At 40.1% G+C, this 22,014-nt stretch overlaps 1 protein-coding gene across 1 annotated transcript; it reads left to right on the top strand.

Annotated features, from left to right (window-relative positions):
* Positions 1-642: 642 nt before the first annotated feature.
* Positions 643-21,704, top strand: GATM (glycine amidinotransferase). Its single transcript, XM_004609636.3, has 9 exons — positions 643-815; positions 2,670-2,888; positions 10,487-10,682; positions 12,140-12,330; positions 12,676-12,813; positions 12,944-13,108; positions 14,820-14,883; positions 16,499-16,615; positions 20,674-21,704. The coding sequence occupies exons 1-9, from the start codon at positions 747-749 to the stop codon at positions 20,784-20,786; spliced, it is 1,272 nt and encodes a 423-aa protein (XP_004609693.2). The 5' UTR covers positions 643-746; the 3' UTR covers positions 20,787-21,704.
* Positions 21,705-22,014: the final 310 nt, after the last annotated feature.

The following is a 22,014-nucleotide window of genomic DNA, read 5'->3' as shown; positions in this document are numbered from 1 at the left end:
AGCCGGAGGAAGCCAGACTCAGACCCCTCCACTAGTAACCTGATGGTGTGGACCAACTCTTTAGAATGAGGGGCTGGGGGCTGGGAATGTAACTCAGGGGCAGTTTTTGCTTTGCCTGTGTGCGGCCCTGGATTCCATCCCTGCAACAGAAGAAAAAACTTCGGAGGGAAAGGGGCGGTGCGCACGGCGCATCTTATACATATAAAGCATTTTATACATATATTGATACATATAAGCATTTTATACATATATTTTATATTTTTGTCATAAATGTATATGTGATCGCGTCTGCACAGCAGTGTATATATATGTATATATATAGTAGATATATATAGTAGTTGATTCCGTACTTACTAGAGCATGTATAGATTATGTAATGTCATATCTATAGACTATTACGTTGACTTCCTTCTACGTTTTCGGGGCTGCACTCGCGGACCAGGCCGGGCTCAGCGGGAAGCAGCAGATGCCAGCGGATGCCACCGACAAGCTAAAATTGGGAGATGCTTTTGGCTCTACCCCTGGCGCCGCGGTTCCTAATTCGGGGCGGCCCGGCGCGCGGGCCCAGCCACCTGTTCCCGGCAGCCAATGGGGCGCGCAGGGGGCGGCCGGGCGGGGCGAGGCTTACAAAAGGCCGTGGGCCGCGCACCCCCCCACACCGCGCTCCGGGCGCCCTCGCGGGAGGCTCTGACGGACGAGGCGCGGCGCCGGAACATTCCGCTCGTGGACCAGCGGGGCGCGGAGCGATGCTGCGGGTGCGGTGCCTGCGCGGTGGGAGCCGCGGCGCCGAGGCGGTGCACTACATCGGGTCTCGGGTGAGTGGTCGCCCGCCGGCTCCCCCTCGCGTCCCCCACTCTGAGCTCTGCCAGAAGTGCAGGACAAAGACCCTTCTGGCACCCTTGGGAAGCTCGGTTGCAGCAGCCTTTGCAGGCGGCCTGGAGCTAGGCGGGGTCTCCGGAAAGGGGTGCGTGAGTTGAGACTCTGGCCTGTGGCGACCGATGCGTGCTGCGCATTCGCGGGTCGCGAGGGTGTGTAGCCCGGGGGTGGGGGTGGGAGGCGCCGCCCTGCCCAGCCGGACCCCGGCTTGCTCCTGGGAGTTTCCTGCACAAGGCTGTGAGGGTAGGGACGAAGAGGGAGTCTTTTTTACACAAGAGTGGCTTTTGCGGGGATCCAGGGCACTGGCTGGGCAACTTCTCGGGAAATAGTTGAGGAGACGCAGCGGGAATGCGGAGAGGAGCGGAGCGAGCAGGCCCACTCCAAGTGTAACATGGAGTCCCGGGTCTCGAGAATATTTGGATCGAGTCGGGCGTGCACGCAGTCAGGGCCAGTTTCCCCACCCTCTCCTCCCGGGCAAGGAAGCGCGCGCCGCCCTGCAGACCCTCCCTGGCTCCTGGAACAAACGCCGAGCATTTTGACTGCCCCATCAACTCCAGAACAGCTGTCAGTCTGGATTTGGTTGCCACTCTGGTTCCCGTCCTGCCTCTTCCTAAGGCTTAACAGAAGATGATAGAGATTTGGGGGTTGAGGTTGACCCAGAGGTGGAGTGTATGTGGAGGCGGGTGGGGTGGGGGGAGTGGGGAGAAACTCCTTCCAGATCGATTTTTTTTTTTCATGGAACGACGTGCAGTTTGGAAAAAAACTCTTTTGGTAAGTTCTTAGGTCATCTTTCTATTTGTTTAAACGTCTGCAAGGGTTTTTTTCCTTGGCCAAAGTACCTTGAACCATCTGTAAAGCGAGCCCAGGGCCACTACTGGCGCTTGGTCAAGGACCTACACTTGGTTGCTTTTGGAATTACAGTGCCAAGGAGTGTGATGTTTATGTGTGTGAGCATTGAAACTTATTTTGGAGGTGGGTATTCTGGAAGATATCTTTACGGCCTTTATATTTGCTTTGGGGTGGGGGATCTAATATTGGTAAAATATTAATGACCTTTGCTTCTGAAGGGGAAAGGAGGAACTCTCTGTTGTCTGGGATTGGTAGAGAGAGAGAGAACAGATAGATGCGGGTTTTCAGGGAAGGGGGAAGCCCATCCACTGCAGAGTAGTTGTTTGAAACGCGGTTGCAGAAAGCCATCCGGAAAGCCATCCAGAGATGTAAGTGGGGCTATAGTGGTTGGAAATTAAATTTTATAGGGGGAGTGGTGTTTAAAAAGATATGCCAACTGCTAACACAATAGGCAAAACAATATAAATGAACAAGAAGATAGAACTCTTATTTGTGCAAAGCTATAGTCTAAAAGATTAGAGCAAGGGCCAGAGAGTACAAAGACTACAGCAGGAAGGTTTGCCTTGCTCGGGGATGACCCCCCCCAAGACCTCCAGGAGTGATCCCAGAGCATACAGGAGTGAACCCTGGCCACCACTGGGTGTGATCCCACCCTAAAAAAAAGAACCCCAAAATCAAATGGTAAGAGCATATGCTTGGAACATGTGGGTCCTGAAGTCAATCCTCAGGGTGCAGACCTAATGCCCCCCACCCCTGCACCCCCGCTCCACATATTTAACCCCTGTTAAAAAATTCAACTAAAGTCCCAATACTCTCTTAATGCTTTGGTTTGTGCCCTTCTAAAATACGTGACTATGTTATCCTGAGTTTCATCCCACTGCTACTTCCTCTTCCCACACACTCTGTATAGAACTACAAAATAATCTTTTCTTTGTCCTTGGTAGCTTGGAAGAACCTTCACAGGATGGGTGCAGCGAACTTTCCAGAGCACCCAGGCAGCTGCAGCATCTCCCCAGAACTCTTGTGCAGCTGATGACAAGGTCACAGAACCTCTGCCCAAGGACTGCCCTGTGTCCTCTTACAACGAATGGGACCCACTGGAGGAAGTGATCGTGGGCCGAGCAGAAAATGCCTGTGTTCCACCATTCACCGTGGAGGTGAAGGTAAAGCCAGGGTATTTCCATCCTGAAAGGCACCCATACCTCATGCTGCTGTTTGGCTTCTCCTCCCACTTGCTTCTGTTAACTATCTACAACTTAGCTTACTTCAGACCTCCCAGCTCCAGCTGTTGAGTTTTGATTTTAAGTCACCAAACTCAAAATCTCCTTGGTATTTCATATTGTTTTCAGCCATGATGCCTTATTTGGGGTTCTAAGGGATCTTTTCTGGGAGTGTTTGTTGTCTATTCCTTGCATCTTCTTCCTTCATTATCTGTATTTTTACTCTTACCCTCTTCTCTGAACTATTTTGTTTGTTTTGGGTCACAGCCGGTGGTACACAGGGCTTACTCCTGGCTCAGTACCCAGGGATCACTCCTGGAGAGCTTGGAGGACTATATGGTGTTCTGGGAATTGAACCCAAGTCAGCTGCATGCAAGGCACATGTTCTACTTGCTATTCTATCACTCTGGTCTCCTCTGAACTACTCTTTTTCTTTTTTTTCAGTTGCAAACTCCTTTAGTTACAGACTTTACAAACTAGACACAATTAGTCATTCATTATAGACAAAATCTGATTAATAAAATGAAAACAAGTAGAACTAAGTACATAGGTGGGAATTTATCTGGCTTAAGAATGAGGTGTGATTTTGTAAGGATATCAAAGTTTAAAAAGTTATGCAAATTACATTACATATAAATTTGACTTAATTATACTTCTTTTTAGCTCTTAATGCCCATTTATTTATTTTTTTAACTATTCTTAACTTTTTCTTCCACTCTGGTTCCAATCTGGCCCCTGAACATGTCTAGCTCCAAACTGGACTCTGCCCTCTAACCTCATGTTTATCATATCTTGAGTTTCAACTGCCACTCTGCTAAACTGGACCCATCTTTATTTACTTCTGAGTTTGGCATTCCTATTTATTCATGCTGAAACACCAACAAATTATCTTTAATTCTTTCATCAGTCACATCCTCCACTTCCATTCTACAGAATCCAATGTCTTTCAAAAATAAAGTTTGCCTTTCATTACTGTGCTGCTGTCTTAAGTGAGTGTTTCACCTATTGCCTGGGCTATTACAGTGAACTCCTATTTACTCTTTTACCCTTCCTTCTAAACAATCTTTCAACTTCGATTAGTGTATTACTGTTTTTTAAAAAACAGAATGGGATCTTATAACTTATCCTATTCTTGCCACTTCTCTGTGTTGTGATATCTTCCTACTCAGGATACAGTTCACCTAGGGTTCTAGTCCCTTTACAATGGGGCTTGTCTTCCTTTCTAGTAATTCCCATTTTAAAATTATCGTTTATCTCAGACATGGATTTCTATGACATGTTGATGTATGCTCATTCCTGTTTAATATTCCAACCAAGGCCCCAGCAGGCTTTATAAGGTAAACATATAAGCAACTGTAGTGTCACCTTCTGCAAAACTAATTCTCATCTGCGACATTTTTTGTGGCCAGGGCTCCCATATAGTGATATTCAGATTCTGTGAACAAAAAGTACCAGATCTAAAAAAGTAAGGGCCAGGGATGTAGCTCAGCAGTAGACCACTTGTCTTGCATGTGTGAGGACCTGGGTTTAATCCATGGCACCAAAAAAAAAACCATAAAGACGTGACATCTATATTCAACACAATGCTTAAGCTTCCACTATAATAGGATATAAGTATTTCCTTCAGTGTACTTAAATTCTCTTTGAATATTCACATCTTTGTGATGTGGAATAAAAAATAAGTCTATTTTATCCCTGTCATCATCACCAGAAATGTTGCCCACCACCCCACCCCCACTCCAGAGGCATTAGCACAAAAAAACTTATATTCTATTTAGAATACACTATTCATGTAGAAACGAAGACTTGATATGAAATAACTTGTGCCGAACAATTATCAAGACAGTTGAAACACCAGCAGTGCTAAGGGGAAAATAATGACCAAGTGCTGGTTAGTGAAGAAGTCTGGAGACACATAATTCTTTAGTTGGACTTTGACAACAAAGTAATAGAAAAATAGCTTCCTCTAATTTCTCTGAAATTGCCTTTTATTCTGATGTATTTATTTGAGGGGATGAAGTTGCAGCAGTAGTTGGAGGTTGCACATGCCATAATTCCTTTACTATCTCTCTAACCCCTTGGTTCTGATATTTGGAAAACAGGTTAATTTTTATACAGTCCATATATAAAATAGCATGATATTTCAAAGTCTTTTTTGAAAAAAGAGTCCAACCCCCTACTTATTTTAAGTGGCTAAAGTTATATTTCAAATTAAAGCAGTAATTTGTGTTTTCAACTTTCTTATAAAATTATTGACTTTATTTTTTTATTATTTTTTTTGTAGTGCTGGGGTTCAAACCCAGGCATGTGTGGCAATTGCTGTACCACTAAGCTACATCATCGGCCCCAAATGACTGACTTTTAGCCCATGTGATCGTGTGGATTCAGAATTTTGAGGTTTTTAGCTTGAATTCTTGTTGCTGATTTATTACTTTAATCTTTTTAATTGCATAGTTTGTGGAAAGTGCACCAGGTTGAAACAAGTTGAATTAGGTATTAGATAAAAGCTCAGCTAGGGACTGGAGCAATAGCACAGCGGGTAGGGCATTTGCCTTGCACTCGACCGACCCAGGTTTGATTCCCAGCATCCCATAGGGTCCCCTGAGCACCACCAGGTGTGATTCCTGAGTGCAGAGCCAGGAGTAACCCCTGAGCATCGCCGGGTGTGACCCAAAAAGAAAAAAAAAAGCTCAGCTAATTGGATATTTGACCGTATGTAAGACTTCAAAAATTTCTGGACCTTTATAAAATGAAGATCTTAGGAGGTCTGCTAACTAGCCAATAAGACTAAATACGAAGGTAAAAGGCTGGGGTATGCTCAGCAGTATGAGGCCCTAGATTCAATCTCTGGCACTGAAATAAAAAATAGGTTACATGTGAACTACTTTAAAGGACAAAAATACAAGTCTTTATAGTTATATAGATCCAATGTGCCAGTTGCACTACCTGGGGGATACAGTGATTATAGATCACATAATAAACTGACCTGAAGAATTATTGTTTATGCGATCAATTAACGAAGTGATTTCTGCCATGTGCCCCATAGTAAACTAGGTATTGAGGGAAGGGAAAGTGAATCTAAGATATGCATGGTCTCTAGAAGGCAAGATTTTACCTTCTAGTTGACAGAGATAAATGACAGATATATATTAATCGATATGAAAACAATTAAAGATAATACACATTGTTTACAGGCAATCAGAGCATAAATATGTTAGAAGCATAAATTTTTTTAATGAAATACCGTGAGATAGAATTATAGACTTGACACTTTCGTGATTACATTTCAGTCATACATACAATGGTCGAGTACCCATCCCTCCACCAGTATTCTCCACCACCAATGTTCCCAGTATCCCTCCCACCACCCCCCATATTCCTTCCTGACTCTGTGGCAGGCAAGTTCCCTTTTACTCTCTCTCTCCTCTTTTGGGTGTTATGGTTTGCAATACAGTCAGTAAGTGGCCGTCATATTCGGTCTATAGTCTACTTTCAGCACACATCTTCTATACTGAGCAAGGCCTCCAAGCATCCTTTGCTTGGTGGTCCATTCTCTATCTCAGCTGCCTTTTCCCACAGAATGTGAGGCCAGCTTCCAAGCCATGGAGAAATCCTCCTGGCACTTATCCTTCCTATCCTTAGGTTTTAGCCTCCCATTATATTACTTTATATTCCACAAATGAGTGCAGTATTCTATGTCTGTCCCTCTCTCTCTGACTCATTTTACTTAACATGAATCTCTCCATGTTGATCCACTTATATGCAAATTTCATGATTTCATCTTTTCTAACAGCTGCATAGTATTTCATTGTGTAGATGAACCAGAGTTTCTTTAACCAATCATCTTTTCTTGGGCACTCAGGTTTTTTCCATATTCTGGCTATTGTAAAATAGTGCTGCAATAAACATACAAGTGCAGATATCATTTCTACTATACTTTTTTGTATCTGGGATATGTTCCCAGGAGTGGTATTGCTATAGTGAATATTCTTATCAAGTAAGTGATTTCTGTTTGCTCTTGTCTTTAAAAAAATGATGACCTTGACAAAGAACCTTTTAAGAACTACAAAGTGATTCTAGATTAATATAAGTCTGCAGCTGGATAAATAAGAAGGTTGTATTGAGATTTCTTAGTCGTTCCCAAGACGGTATTTAAGCTGAATGGATTGAGTGCAAGAACACCTGGGTTCAAGATCTAGTACTGCATAATATTCTTGCATATCCAGGAGCACCCCCCTTGGTATCAAGCTGGGAAGAGCCCCTGAGCACTATGAGGTTGAACTTTCTGACCCTAATTCTCCCTTCCCGATAAACAAAGTAAACACAGCTTTAAAAATTTATTTAACAACCCCTCCTGAAATATTTTAGGCTCTGAAAGTTTCTAGGACTGAGCCATATCTCTGCAACAGGTTATTTAAAACATCATATGCTAAGCATTTAATGTAATTTTTAAATCTTCAAGACACTAGGTAAATGATTGCTAACTCAGTTATCAGGGTTATAAAGAAAGCGTGAATAATTTTCAATTATCTCTTGTAAAGTGTAATGTGTCCTAATCATTTGGACTTTATCCAACCTTAACCAGAATACAAGAACAACAAGGAAACTTAACACTTGTTCAAATAACATTTTCCTTCCAGTATAGTTTACTTTATATTTTATCAAGACAAGCTTTAGTTTGCACAACTAGTGACACAGGATGCTTTGGAATGTGTCTGGCAACTCGAACTGTGCAGAGTTATGCATCTGGCATAGTCCAGTGTTCAATTTTCAAAGGCTTCTTGTCCCTTCAGTGGACTGTAAAGATGTGCCTGGCATGAGAAGGAAGTGGTGAATGGATGAGTAGTGCCAGGATGTCTCTGAGAGGAATATAAAGAGTCACTATTACCCTCTTTCTGGTTGCTGCTACAGGACTTCCTAAAGTAGAAAACAATGCAATTCTTTTATTTGGTTTTGTTTTTTAAAAGAAAAAAAAAAAATAAAAGGATGGATTGCTCTTTAAAAGTACTAAAATGTTAATACTGATAACTTTGTCATGGTCCAGAAATCAAGTCTATTGTTTATTTACAGATATTCAAAAGAAAAATCACTAAAGAATAAATTTTTAAAAAACCAATTTTTATATAAAAATTAATGTAGGGGCTGGAGCGATAGCACAGCGGGTAGGGCGTTTGCCTTGCACGCGGCCAACCCGGGTTCTAATCCCAGCATCCCATATGGTCCCCTGAGCACCGCCAGGGGTAATTCCTGAGTGAAGAGCCAGGAGTAACCCCTGTGCATCACCAGGTGTGACCCAAAAACCAAAAAAAAAAAATTTAATAAAAAAAAAAAAAAAAAAAAATTAATGTAAAATTGTATTGACAATTATGCCATTTAAAACAGCATAAGTGACAGAATATTCTCAGTGAAGCTCCCATTTCGGTAAGTTTTTAAACTATATCCCACCATTGTCCTCAGGCCTAGAGGGTTTCATTCAGTAGGTCTGCTGTAAATCTAAGGGGTGTTCTTTCTTTGATCTTGCTGCTTTCAGTATTGTATCTCTATGGTGTTCATCATTCTAATTAGGATAGGCCTTGGAGTCATATTATTAGGTTCTCTTTTAGCTGGTTCCCTTGGGCTTCTTGGATCAAATGCCTGAACCCTCAAATTCTGAGAATTTTTTTAGCAATGATGTCTTGAACTGTTATTATCTCATTGGGATTGCTTCCCTGTCCCTCTGGGACTTTGATGATTCTTATATTGTTTCTTTGAATTCATCCCATAGTTCTCTGTTCTGGCCTGAGTTATTTTGAGCACTTTCTCCTTTTTCAACTGTTCCATGGAGGTTTTCTACATCTATCCTCAAGCTCACTGATTTTGTATTCAGCTGTTGTTATTTTATTGTTAAGGGCACCCATTGAGTTTTTCATTTCATCTACCAAATTTATAACCCATGCCATTTCTGTTTGTAATTTTCTGCTCTCATTTCCTTCTGTATTTTATTGGCTGTTTGTTCCACTGTCTCTTTCATATCCTCCTGTATTTTATTGAATGTACATTCCACTGTTTATTTGAGCTCATTAAACATCCTCACTATTTCATCTCTGAATTCTTTATCAGAGAGAATATGTATGAGGGCATTCTTTGTTGGAGGCTTCAGGGGTCTTATTTTCCTCTACTCTTCGTGATGGGTTCCTGAGCTGTTTCCCTAGGGTGCCTATGGTTTTCTGGAGGCGGTTCTAATATGCTATCAGTGTCTCCCTCTTCACTGCCTGGGAGGAATCTGGGGAGCGTGGTGGGTGGTGGTCTCTTTTTTTACCGGAATAGGATATGGTGGGGGGAAATTAACTGGTAGCCATGTGACCAGCTGCCACACTGAAAAACCACTCTCACCTATGCAAGTAGCAGGGCTTTAGGGCTGTGCAGCTGCCATTATGGAAGATTCTGTGGCCTAAACTGCATCCAACTTGCTGGCCCCCAGGAAAACGAATGGATAATTTTGATAAGGATCTAACAAGCAACTTCTGTATAGAACCAGATAATAAATATATCAGACTTGTAGACCCTCAGTCTTGTTAGCAATAAGTCAACTTTCAAATATACCATTTTAGTGCAACCATCACCATAAACAATATGTAAATTTATGGATGTCTGTCTCACTATTTCTCTGAGCTCATTATACATCCTCGCTATTTTGTCTCTGAATTCTTTATCAGAGAGAATATGTATGTGGGAAGCATATTTCACCATAAAGCTTTATTTACAAAAACAGGCAGGGGGTCATATTTTGCCCATGGACTTGAGTTTGCCAAGTCCTGATTTAAACCTTCACCGGCAACTCTCATATTTGATAAGTACTTGTTATTCAGATATTATTCAGATGCCCTGTATGTAGCTCAGAGATGGAGCACTTGCTTTGCACAATGTGGCCCTGGGTTGAATTCCCAGAACCCTCCACTCCCACACACACCACCACCACCACGACCACCACCACCACCAAACCAAAAATCCTATTATTCAAATTCTTATTCTTAATGCAGGCCTCCTTCTGTATGCTTGCTATTTATCAGATTGAGGCAAAAATACAAGTTAGAGGAGACTGGAGAAATAGTACAGTGAGCAGGACATTTGTCTTGCATGCAGCCGACCCAGATTCAGTCTGTGACAACCTATATGGTTCCCCAAGCATTGCTAGGAGTGATCCCTGAGTGCAGAGCCAGGAATAAGCCCTGAGCATCACCGGGTAGGCCTCCTCCCCAAACAAGAAAAATTACACAAGAGGATCCAGACTCACCTGAGAATAGACACAGTGTGAAGGGCGGCAGGTGATCTAAGACAGAGCTTAATCTCCAAGCATTAGGAGATGTCCAGTTCTTTGCTCAATATTGTCTCATCAGTCCACTGATGCTAGGGATCTTGGTGCTAGGGATCAATACTGGACACAATGTGGTTTTAGTCTCAGTTCCACTAAGCCATACAGACCATTCGGGCTAGTCACTGCCTATGATTCTACCATGAGTTGTATTTTTCTCCTATAAGTATTGAATTTACCTTGTTTCTAGGCCAATACCTATGAAAAGTACTGGCCATTTTACCAGAAGCATGGAGGCCATTCTTTTCCCAAAGATCATTTGAAAAAGGCTGTTGCTGAAATTGAAGAAATGTGCAATATTTTAAAAATGGAAGGAGTGACAGTGAGGAGGCCTGACCCTATAGACTGGTCAATGAAGTATAAAACTCCTGACTTTGAGTCTACAGGTAAGCGATGTCATATACTTCAATTGCTAGTGTTTCATTTTTCATTTCTTTCTTAATGTATATGGTCACTATCACTGTCACTGTCATCCCATTGCTCATTGATTTGTTTGGGCGGGCACCAGTAACGTCTCTCATTGAGAGACTTATTGTTACTGTTTTTGGCATATCCAATATCTAATATCCAATACGAACAGGTAGCTTGCCAGGCTCTGCCTCTCAGGCTCGATACTCTCGGTTAGCTTGTCAGGCTCTCCAAGAGGGGTGGAGGAATCAAACTCGGGTATATGGTAAAAAACCCTCATAATTTCTCAGAGATTCTTTTAATAATTCTTCATAACTTGAATGATTATCTACTTTAAAGGGATATTGCTCAGTGGCAGAGCAAGTGCCTTTCATGTGTGAGTTCAATCCTTGGCAACTCAAAACAAAACAAAACAGGGCCAGAGTAATAATACAGTAGATAGGGCACTTGTCTTGCACATGACTGACCTGGGTTCGATCCTCAGCATCCCATATGGTCCCTGAGCAATGCCAGGAATAATTCCTGAGTATAGAGCAAGGGTAAGCCCTGAGCACTGCTGTGTGTGGTCCAAAAACCAAAAGAGGAAAATAAACCAAAAAGAAAAGAAAGCAAATACTCAGAAAAGTTTGTTTCTTTTGAAGATGATTAAGATATATAAACTATATTTCATTATTTATATAAAATCTTTATGAAAGCAGTTTTTCAAAACTTTAAAGACATTTCTCTAAATGAAATTAATAAACAAGTCCATTTAATTTTTCTGAAGAACAAAAGATTCTCATTTTATTATTCTCATTTTATTATTAACTGACAATGCTATAAAATTGTTCTTCTGTCTGAGCTCAGTGTTATTATTGTTCTAGAAGTGATCCTTGGCCCAATTTTTATCTTGTGAAACTGATGTTCCCTCAAGAACTGTTTCTGTGTTGCCAGAAATCTTACATAAGGTGAAAACCTGGTGATTCAAGATCTCTTTGATTAGGATCTTACTGCTTCGTTTTTCTCTTTTCTTTTGTTGCTTAGTTTCACCATCCCTGCAAAGAATTCATATTAACAGTCTAGTATGTATCATCCCTATTTTCCTACATGCATATAATCTTACATACACACAGAAACATAGGTTTTGTCTGTGTGTTTGTTTTAAGCAAGATAGGTTATATTGAAACCTATTTGGGTAGATGTGAGAGGAGAGAGAGGCAGAAGTACATGTTCAAGAGAGAGAACACAGACTCTCTAAAGTAGAAATAGGCAAACACCGAGACAATAAAAAAATTATGTGTTTAAGAGCAAACACGGGCTTGAATAGAAAGCCTCTGTCCCTTTTTAACCAAATAAATAAATAAAAAGGAATATATCAGTCATGATGTTCCAAGACTTCCCTGTCCTGGAAATCTCAGCATTACTGAGATCTTTGTGGATATTTTTTGTCTGACAGGTTTATATGCTGCAATGCCTCGAGACATCCTGATAGTTGTGGGGAATGAGATTATCGAGGCTCCCATGGCTTGGCGCGCTCGCTTCTTTGAGTACCGGGCATATCGCTCAATTATCAAAGACTACTTCCACCGCGGAGCCAAGTGGACAACGGCTCCTAAGCCCACCATGGCTGATAAGCTTTATGACCAGGTAAGTCCTTAGTTACACATAAGCTTATCAGTGACTTTTAAAACTGATCCAGAGACTGAGATATTCTTTGATAATCTTCTACTTAATGAACATTGAGAAATTAAGAGCATTCTCTTACAAAATGATTGTTTTGTGATGAAAATTAAGAGTTGAAATTGTGATAACATAAATTTATATCTTCCCCCAGGTATATTTTAACCTAGAAAAGAGTAGTAATAGTAGTATTCAAATCATTATTTCAATTAGTTCAATCATAATGATTTGAACTCATTTTCTTAGTCATAAATGCCCTATGAATAATTTTCATACAAACCAATACATTGTGTTTTTTCTTGTTCCCATTAGGATTACCCCATTCATTCTGTAGAAGACAGACACAAATTGGCTGCTCAAGGAAAGTTTGTAACAACTGAGTACGAGCCATGCTTTGATGCTGCTGACTTCATTAGAGCTGGAAGAGATATTTTTGCACAGAGAAGCCAGGTTGATCAAAGTTGCCTCTACCTTCACGTTTTGTCATTGTATTTTTGTTTTCAAATTAGAGTATTTTCAGGGCCAATGTTTATATTCTGCATAGAACTAACTACAGATTTCATCTTCCTTTAATTTGCAGGTTACAAACTACTTGGGCATTGAATGGATGCGTAGGCATCTTGCTCCCGACTACAGAGTGCATATCATCTCCTTTAAAGACCCCAATCCAATGCATATTGATGCAACTTTCAATATCATTGGACCTGGTCTTGTGCTTTCCAACCCTGACCGACCATGTCATCAGGTCAGAGAAATCTTTGGAGTCCTGAAAAGCAAGAGTCTATTCATGGGTGATTTTAGCCCTTTAATTTTAGGCACTTTCATGGTTTCTAACATTTCTAAATAGTTCAGACTGGCAAATTTAGCAAAGCTGGACATTATTATAATCAAAGATTGTATCATTCACAGCATAATTTATACATGATACCCTGCACTCACAAATAAGTAATGCTGCCATGATACTTGGTCTGGTGCTATTAGACTTTGACTGCCTGTTGCCATAGATGCAGGTCTCGACACTTGTGGGTGTTTTATCAGATATAGTCATAGCATCTCATAACTTGCAGTCAAGATCCCATAGGAGTTCAACTGCAAACATAATGATCCCTACATGTTTGGGGCACTGGTATCTCTTTCCCACTCCAGTGGATCAGGCCCTATTGGCCTGCCCATCACTGCAGAAAGAAGCAGAGCTTCTTTCTTTTTCTGGCTGATCTATCCGTTACCTACAGCTTCCTACTTCTGCCTGTTGCCTCTACTTCTTGTTAAGTGTCAATTGGGGTTATTTGCTAGGCTGCAGGACAGTGTTTTGTTTGGGGGGCACACCCAGAGGTTTTCAGGGCTTATTCCTGGCTCTTCATTCAAGGATCACTCCTTGCAGGCTCAGGGGACCATATGGAGTGCTAGGGGTTGAAACTGGGTCAGCTATGCATAAGGCAAGTGTCCTGCTCCATGTACTATCACTCCAGCCCCTGTAGGGCACCTTTTAAAAAGCACTATTCTATCATGTCTTCCTTAATTTCTGGCCCATATAATTATACCCATGAGTCAAGAGGACATATTCACTTCATTTTAATATAATTTTTGGTATTCTTAAGTGGATATGTGAACCTAGGGACAGTTGATACAATAGGGCATGAAGGGCAATGATAGAACTACATTGCTAACATTTGTATTTATATTCTGGTCAGTAGACACAAAGTGATGAAGTAGATGGGCAATGGGTTTGAAAAAGTCTTATCATTGCTTTCTTCTAACTAGGTATGTTTCTAGTTTTTGTTGTTGTTTGATAGGAGGGCTTTAAAATGCTGCATAGGGGACCCGGGATCTTTTCTCATTTGTCTGGATGTAATTCATGAGGCTCCAGGGCTGCATCAAGTGATGCTGGGGCCCCATCTAATGTCAAAAACTGAACGCATGAACCCCAGGTTGGGTGCATGGAAGGCATATGCCCTAACCTCTTGTACTATCTCCCTGGCCTAATACTGCCACTTTCACATGAGAATTTACCAAAAAAAATTTTTGGTGTGTTAGAATCTCTGAAATCTAAGAAAAGCATATGAATTTTTAAAAATTCCTGATACTTTAAAAATACTATACTTGGGGCTGGAGCGATAGCCTTGCACGCGACCGACCCGGGTTCAAAGCCCAGCATCCCATATGGTCCCCTGAGCACCACCAGGAGTGATTCCTGAGTGCAGAGCCAGGAGTAACCCCTGTGCATTGCAAAAAATAAAAAAATAAAATAAAAATAAAAATACTATACTTTTATATCTTAATCTGGAGATTTTATGTACATTTTCAATTAGGGTTCAGGTTCAACCAACCAGTTAATTTTATTGGCAGCTAGGAAGACAGATTCTAAAAAATAATGATTATAAATCATAAGATATGTATTAAGAATGGTAATAATAATACACATATGGATTTAATCTTTCTGTGTTCTGATAATGTAGATTGATCTTTTCAAGAAGGCAGGATGGACCATAGTTACTCCGCCAATACCAGTCATCCCAGATGGTATGTTTGCTTTTATATACTCAGAGGCTCATGTGATTACTTTTGTTTTATTTGTACGTTTTGGGCTCTTGGCTCATACTGGGCAGTGTTTGGGGGCTACTCTCTGCTAAGTTCTGGGGGTGAAGAGGGTCACTCCTTATGATGCTCTGGGACCATGTGATACCAGAGATCAAACCTAGGTCTTCTGCATATGCTCCAACCTATTGAGCTATTTCTCTGGCCCTTGACATGATTATTTCAGTGAATGAAAACCTTTTACCTATTGACAGTAGCCCAAATTTTAGTAATTTAGAGATAATTTCCCCAGTAAGTGTGTAGTGTAGTGTAGTAGTGCTAGAGATATAGGTTCTGCTTTAGAGTAGTGCTAGAGATATAGGTACTAGAACAAGGCTAGTCTTAAATTTGCAAACTGTCTTTTCGTAATAATTAAAATGAGAGGGGCTGGAGCGATAGCACAGCAGGTAGGGCGTTTGCCTTGCATACAGCCGACCCGGGTTCGATTCCTAGCATCCCATATGGTCCCCTGAGCACCGCCAGGAGTAATTCCTGAGTGCAGAGCCAGGAGTAACCCCTGTGCATCGCCAGGTGTGACCCAAAAAGAAAAAACAAACAAACAAACAAACAAAAATAATTAAAATGAGAAAATAAGGAAAGTAACATTAAAAACATTATTTCATAAAACATAAATTGTCTTTTTTTTGTAGTGCCAGAGATTAAACCCAGGTCTTACATGTGCAAGATAAATATGCATACCTTTGACCTACTTTTTTTTTTTTTTGAAAATGTCTATGCTTTATTTATCTGGATTACTGGTTTAAATTTTAACCTTTTATATTTTACAACTATATAAAAAATAAGATTAAAATAGTCTCTCAATTCCTAAAATGTTAGTGCCCCAGTAGACAATCTTGCATGAAATTAGTGGTGAATAAGAGTACCTTGCTGTACATTTGGGCAAAATTATTTAATATAATGCTGCTTTGTTGTGAAGCATTGACTAGCTCATGCCATTATGAATACAGTGCTAAAACTAATATAGAATGTTGGTATGTATTCTCACCATTACCATACATGACTGGCCTAAAGTAGGTTCAAATCACTGAGTTAAAATGAATTGCTCAAAAAGGCAGTGCTTTAGGAAGAGAGTCATCAATTTCTCTGTCTTCTGAGATAGTTTCAGAACAACTGAAAGTGGTTTACTCTCCTCAGGACTTTGACCTACTTTTTAAAAATGCCCTTTTTTTTTCTTTTCGGGTCACACCCGGTGATGCTCAGGGGTTACTACTAGATCTGCACTCAGGAATTATTCCTGGCAGTGCTTGGGCAACCATATGGGATGCCAGGGATTGAACCCAGGTTGGCTGCATGCAAGGCAAACGCTCTACCCGCTGTACTATTGCTCGGCCCCCTTAAAAATGCCTTTTAAAAAACTAAACAAGGTGAAATAAAAATGTGTGATGAGTGTAGACTGACATGTATAGATAAAGCATCTTAAGACAGAAATAGGTTTTCATGGGGAAAGAGTTGTTGAAAAAATTAAACTGCCTCTTCAATTTTCTTAGCTGGAAAATTCTTGCCTTAAACAAAAAGGATTTAACCTTTGTTGCTGTTTTAGATCACCCACTCTGGATGTCATCCAAATGGCTTTCTATGAATGTTTTGATGCTAGATGAAAAGCGGGTTATGGTGGATGCCAATGAAGTCCCAATTCAAAAGATGTTTGAAAAGCTAGGTATGTACTGTAAATCAAATGTGTTATACATGAAGATTTTAAATGAGAAGAACTGAAGAAATGACATTGTGATTGGATGTTTAGTATATTTAATTCAATGTCTTTTCCTTTTAGAGGTACCAAGCTTAGATTGTAGATGGACAATGTTTTTGTTTTCTCTAGTCCTAACTTCGAAAGGCTGGAAATGCATCCCATTCTCTTTTTGTCATTTAGCAGGTTTGTCTGTGATATCTGATCTCCCGGTGGGAGAACTCCACTTTGCAGATAAGAATAGATTATTAGCCTTTCCCCAAATCACAAATGGCTGAGGTCCTTTAAAAGTAACTTCTAATATACATTTTAAGGATTATAGGAATATAGATACAAAAGTGGAATATACATGTGATAAGTACAATGAACAAAGAAATAAAAGTCTAGTTGTCAGTAAGTCATTCAACTTTGAGCTAAAAACACAGAACTGGTTTACTTGGCTGGGAGTTTGCTTATCCTTATATTCAAATTTTAGACAAGTTATTCAAATACTATTGGGAAGGTTTTAAAGAAAGAATTTTCACAGGGCTATTATATAGAGGCAGAAGAATGCATATTTTATCACTCTTAAAATACTCGACATTTCCTAAGTGTCAAAATAAAAATCCCACAAAAATTCCCCATCAGCATACTTGCTGAAACTGAGTCATGTTTTGATTTATGTCTTAGACTTTAGATATTATCTAAAGGAAATTATTCATTCTTCTGACTAATATAGTATTAATATTAAAAGGATTGGCCTGTCAGTATTAGAATCAGCTCAGTTTCATGATTTGACCCCCCTAATGCTATGCCACTTTTTTTTTTCAGTTTTCATTAAGTACCAAGTGAATTGCTTGGATTCAGTTTCTTTGTTCATTAAGATTTTTTCTTAATTTGAAATTATAATTTGGAAGACTGGAGTGCATCCCTACCATACATAAAGATTGGATTCAGTCACCAGCACTGCATGGCCCCCATGCAGTGAGTATAACTCTGGAGGCCCTGGCACTGTTAAGGAGTCCACACACACCCCAAAAAGATTTTGTGTTTTACCTTAAAATATTGTTAAGTACTGCCTATGTGATATATAATGACATTTTCAATAGCATATTTAACAAAATTGCTGTGGAGGTCACACCCAAAGGTTCTCAGTTTGTTGGTGCTGGGAAAAGTATGGCACATGCTATGCCAGGATCAAACCCAAGACTTTCCACCTCTGGGACATATATTCTGCCCCTTAACCACACCCCTGACCCCTTAAGTAAAATCTTTTTAGACAAGAAATTCTTAAAGCAAATTTTCATTTAAACAGTCAAATTATCTCCATTTTAGGATTAATATTGTTAAAGCTATCTGATATCTGTATATCTTTCTACCAGGAAATATGCTGTTTGTTTTTAAATTTTTTTAATTTATATTTTAAAAATTATAGTTGAGGCAGTAGAAGAATAATATTATATAAGCTTATAGCACTTACGCCCAAAGTTATTGCATACCTCTGCCACCACAGTTCCCAAACCCTCCCCAATGTCCCCTCCCTTCCAACATTTCTTCCCTCTCATTCATCACCCCTTTATTTGTTGCCTGCTTCAGTTTTAGTACATACTATTACTTCCCTTAACACCACCCATGTGCTCAAGACCCTCTTCCATGTTCCACTTATTTCCAGTCAACCTATCTGTTCCCTTCCTTTCCTCCCATCCCCCCATCAAATCTGGCTCTTTTAGATATGAAATATGCTCATGTTTAAAAGACCACTTCTTATCCCAAATCCACTTCTGACTTGTCCAAATGCTATTCATATTCTTCTGTTCCCTGCTCAGTCTCACTTTCTCAGTAAAGTTATTCTTGAGGACTCCGAATGACTACCTCCCCTGTTTTAACTAAAGCAGTGGATCTGCTAGTAAAGCTAGTAAAGGCCATCTTTCCTCTCAAAAATAAGTTTCTTGAGGGAACAAAATAGATTTTTTTTTTTTGCTTTTTGGGTCACACCCGGCATGCATAGGGGTTACTCCTGGTTCTACACTCAGGAATTACTCCTGGCGGTGCTCAGGGGACCATATGGGATGCTGGGTTTCGAACCCGAGTCAGCCGCGTGCAAGGCAAACGCCCTACCCACTATGCTATTGCTCCAGCCCCCTGGATTTTCTTTTTAAGATCCTAAATGTTATAGTATCTCAGGCCACAGAGACTGGCACACATCAAAAAGAAGAACCAGTAGATGTGGAGAGAAAGGGACTCTCACTGCTGGTGGGAATGCCAAATGGTCCAGCCTTTCTGGAAGACAATATGGACTTCCTTAAAAACTAGAAATTGTGCTTCTATGTGATCCAGCAATATCACTCCTGGGAATACACCCATGGGAGCCCAAAAACACAATTCAGAAAAGCCATCTGCACTCCTGTCATTATTGCAGCACTATTCACAACAGCCAGAATCTGGGAACAACCCAGGTGCTCAAGAACAGATGAGTGGATAAAGAAGCTGTGGTACTTATGGATCTCTACAATTGAACATTATGCAGCTGTTAGGAAAAATGAAACCATGAAATTTGTTTATACATAGATGGACATGAAGAGGGCTATGCTGAGTGAAATGAATCAGTGAGAGAGCGGCAAACAGAATGATCAGACCTATTTGCAGGATGTTAAAAAAAAACCATAATATGAGACTAATATCCAAAGACAGTAGAAACAAGGGCAAGGAGGACTGGTCCATAGTTTGAAGCTTGCCACAAAGAGGCAGGAGAGAGTGCAGTTAGGACAGAGAAGGGATTGCTGTGACAATGACAGTTGGTGGGGGCTGGAGTGATAGCACAGGGGATAGGGCATTTTCCTTGCACGCGGCCGACCCAGGTTCAATTCCCAGCATCTCATATTGTCCCCCCAAGCACAATCAGGAGTAACTTCTGAGTGCATGAGCCAGGAGTAACCCCTATGCATCACTGGGTGTGACTCAAAAAGAAAAAAAATTAATGACAGTTGGAAATGATCACTCTGAATAAGAACTGAGTTCTGAAAGGAAGGTAAAGTGCTATTCATGATACCCTTTCAGTAACAGTATTGCAAACCACAGTGCCTAAAAGGAGGGGCAGGCTGCAGGGGTGGGCAGGAGGACATTGCCAGTGGGAAATCTACACTTTTGCAGGAATGTGCTTATGACTCAGTCATGAACACTCTGTAACTGTGTATCTCACAGTGATTTAATTAAAAAAAACATTTAAGCCCCATATGCCAAACACAACATACTCAAAACCATTGATTAATTAGGCCAAACAAAATCATAACCACAGCAGCACAAATAGTGCTGGTTGGAGCTAATGGTCTGAATAGCTTTGGTACCGACATGACCATATGACCGGGCTTTAAAATATGAGCTCTAATAAAGTTAATCCTGAAGGTAAATACTGATAGATTCTGATACATCATTCTGTTTACAAGTGGGATGTAAAGTTTTCAGATTGACTAAAGTATGCCTTTCCTATTAAGTTAATACAATAAAATTTAAGAGTCTGAAAAAGCTGCAGAACATAATTTTAAAAGACGAGAGCTTTCAATTTTGATCATTTTTTTATCATTTGACAGAAATATCTGCTCATACAACCTATGGGCTTATGAAATGACAGTAGCACAAAGGAGACTTTAAAGCTTTTACTGACTTATTGGTAAAGGTTGCATATTAGCAGTTGAATGGATTGGAATAAAATACCATTGGTAAAATAAAACTATCCTCAACTGGTGTTGATATAGAGGCTGGAACCAAAGAATTCTGTAGCTTGTTTTTTGTTTGGTTTGGTGTGGGTATTTTTTTGGGGGGAGCGGGGGGGGGGGGAATCACACCCTTGGGTTATTCTTGGGTTATTCAGGAGTCACCCCCTGGAGGCACGCAGGGGACCATATAGGATGCCAGAGATTGAACCCGGGTCGGGTGTATGCAAGGCAAGCACCCTACCAGATACACTATCGCTCTGGCCCCTGTAGCTTCTTTTCTGTAGGAGAATCTTTCCCTGAGTCCATTTAACTGGTCACATACCTCTCTTATTGCAGGTATCCGTACCATAAAGGTGAATATCCGCAGTGCCAACTCACTGGGAGGAGGTTTCCACTGCTGGACCTGTGATATCCGGCGCCGAGGCACCCTGCAGTCCTACTTTGACTGACTAAGCCTGCTAGGGTCGTGGCTAGGCCTCAAATAGATCTAGGATATGTAGGGACAAAGTTCACTCTCCCACTTTAAAGAAAATGCATGAACTGTAGTGCTTTAAACAATCATATCCTTAACAGGGTTCTTCAACCTGGTTTGTTTTTATTATTTTCTTCAATGTAAGGAAAATTACTTGTGCTGCAGATTATTCTGACCTCCTAAATTTATTTACTGCTTGGCTTCAAGTGAAAAATTTGATAAATATGTATCAAGATAGAAAATAGTCATTTGAGTAACTTGGCCGCTAATATTTAACCATCTACCTCTGTTTTTAATTATCTTTCCAAAAGGCAGCTTGAAATATTGGTCCTAATCTTAATTTTTCCTCCTTTTTGCCAGACTTGTGAATGTTTGTATCACTCCTTTTTTCTAAATGAGAGAAAAGCTTAGATAATATACAGCTCCTAAGTAGAACCAGCTAATTGTCTCTTTTTCTAATATAAAATTTTTGCCTTTAAAAAAGTAACTTAGACTATGCAAATACTAAGTGAATTTTTATAAATGTTTTTAATATTCTCATCATTGGTGACATTTGCTACTAAAATCTTTTCATACAACTTACCTCATTTCAATTTTTCACCTCTTTTTCTTCTCTTTCAAAAACTCTACAAAAATGTTTTACGCATTAGAATGCAACTATCAATTCCCATACCTAAATTTCAGTGTTCATTAGCTAATAGAGAGACTGCATCTTTGATAATCTAGGATTTGTATACAAGATGTGCAGATTATTTAAAGCAAAAACTTTTAAAGTATTAAAAAAAACTAATGGAAGTAAAATATACATTGCCATAGTTAAAAAACCTACATAAAATAATTTAAGGTTGGATAATGGACATGTATTTTTATTCTAATAAAATTTTGTGTTACAGAATTATTTGAATAAGAGTTTGTCATTTGTCTAGTATAAATGTAAGTAAATTATGGTAACAGCTCTTGGGACAGAATTATAATGATCTGAAATAATCCATGTATTCATCCCTGTTTAAATTAGTTCTCATATTCAGAAACATTTACCAAAGGTAGGTTTGTTTGTTTGTTTGTTTGTTTGTTTGTTTTTATTAATCTATCCCCATCCAGTAATAACACCTATTATTACTGGATGGACTCTGTGTGGTGGAATTCCACCTTCTCACTAGACCTTAACTTGAGTTCCAAGTCTTGCACCCAATCGTCCACATTAT

This window comes from Sorex araneus, chromosome 3, assembly GCF_027595985.1.
Source record: "Sorex araneus isolate mSorAra2 chromosome 3, mSorAra2.pri, whole genome shotgun sequence".
Classification (NCBI taxonomy): Eukaryota; Metazoa; Chordata; class Mammalia; order Eulipotyphla; family Soricidae; genus Sorex; species Sorex araneus.
The sequence above is the reverse complement of the archived record's forward strand: the minus strand, read 5'-3'. Positions and strand labels throughout refer to the sequence as shown.

What these genes read in the sequence shown, in the direction of transcription:
- GATM (XM_004609636.3), top strand. Translation starts at nt 747, where the DNA reads ATGCTGCGGGTGCGGTGCCTGCGCGGTGGGAGCCGCGGCGCCGAGGCG. An exon ending in CATTCACCGTGGAGGTGAAG is followed by an intron (nt 2,889 to 10,486) that starts GTAAAGCCAGGG and finishes CCTTGTTTCTAG; the next exon opens with GCCAATACCTATGAAAAGTA. An exon ending in CTGATAAGCTTTATGACCAG is followed by an intron (nt 12,331 to 12,675) that starts GTAAGTCCTTAG and finishes TGTTCCCATTAG; the next exon opens with GATTACCCCATTCATTCTGT.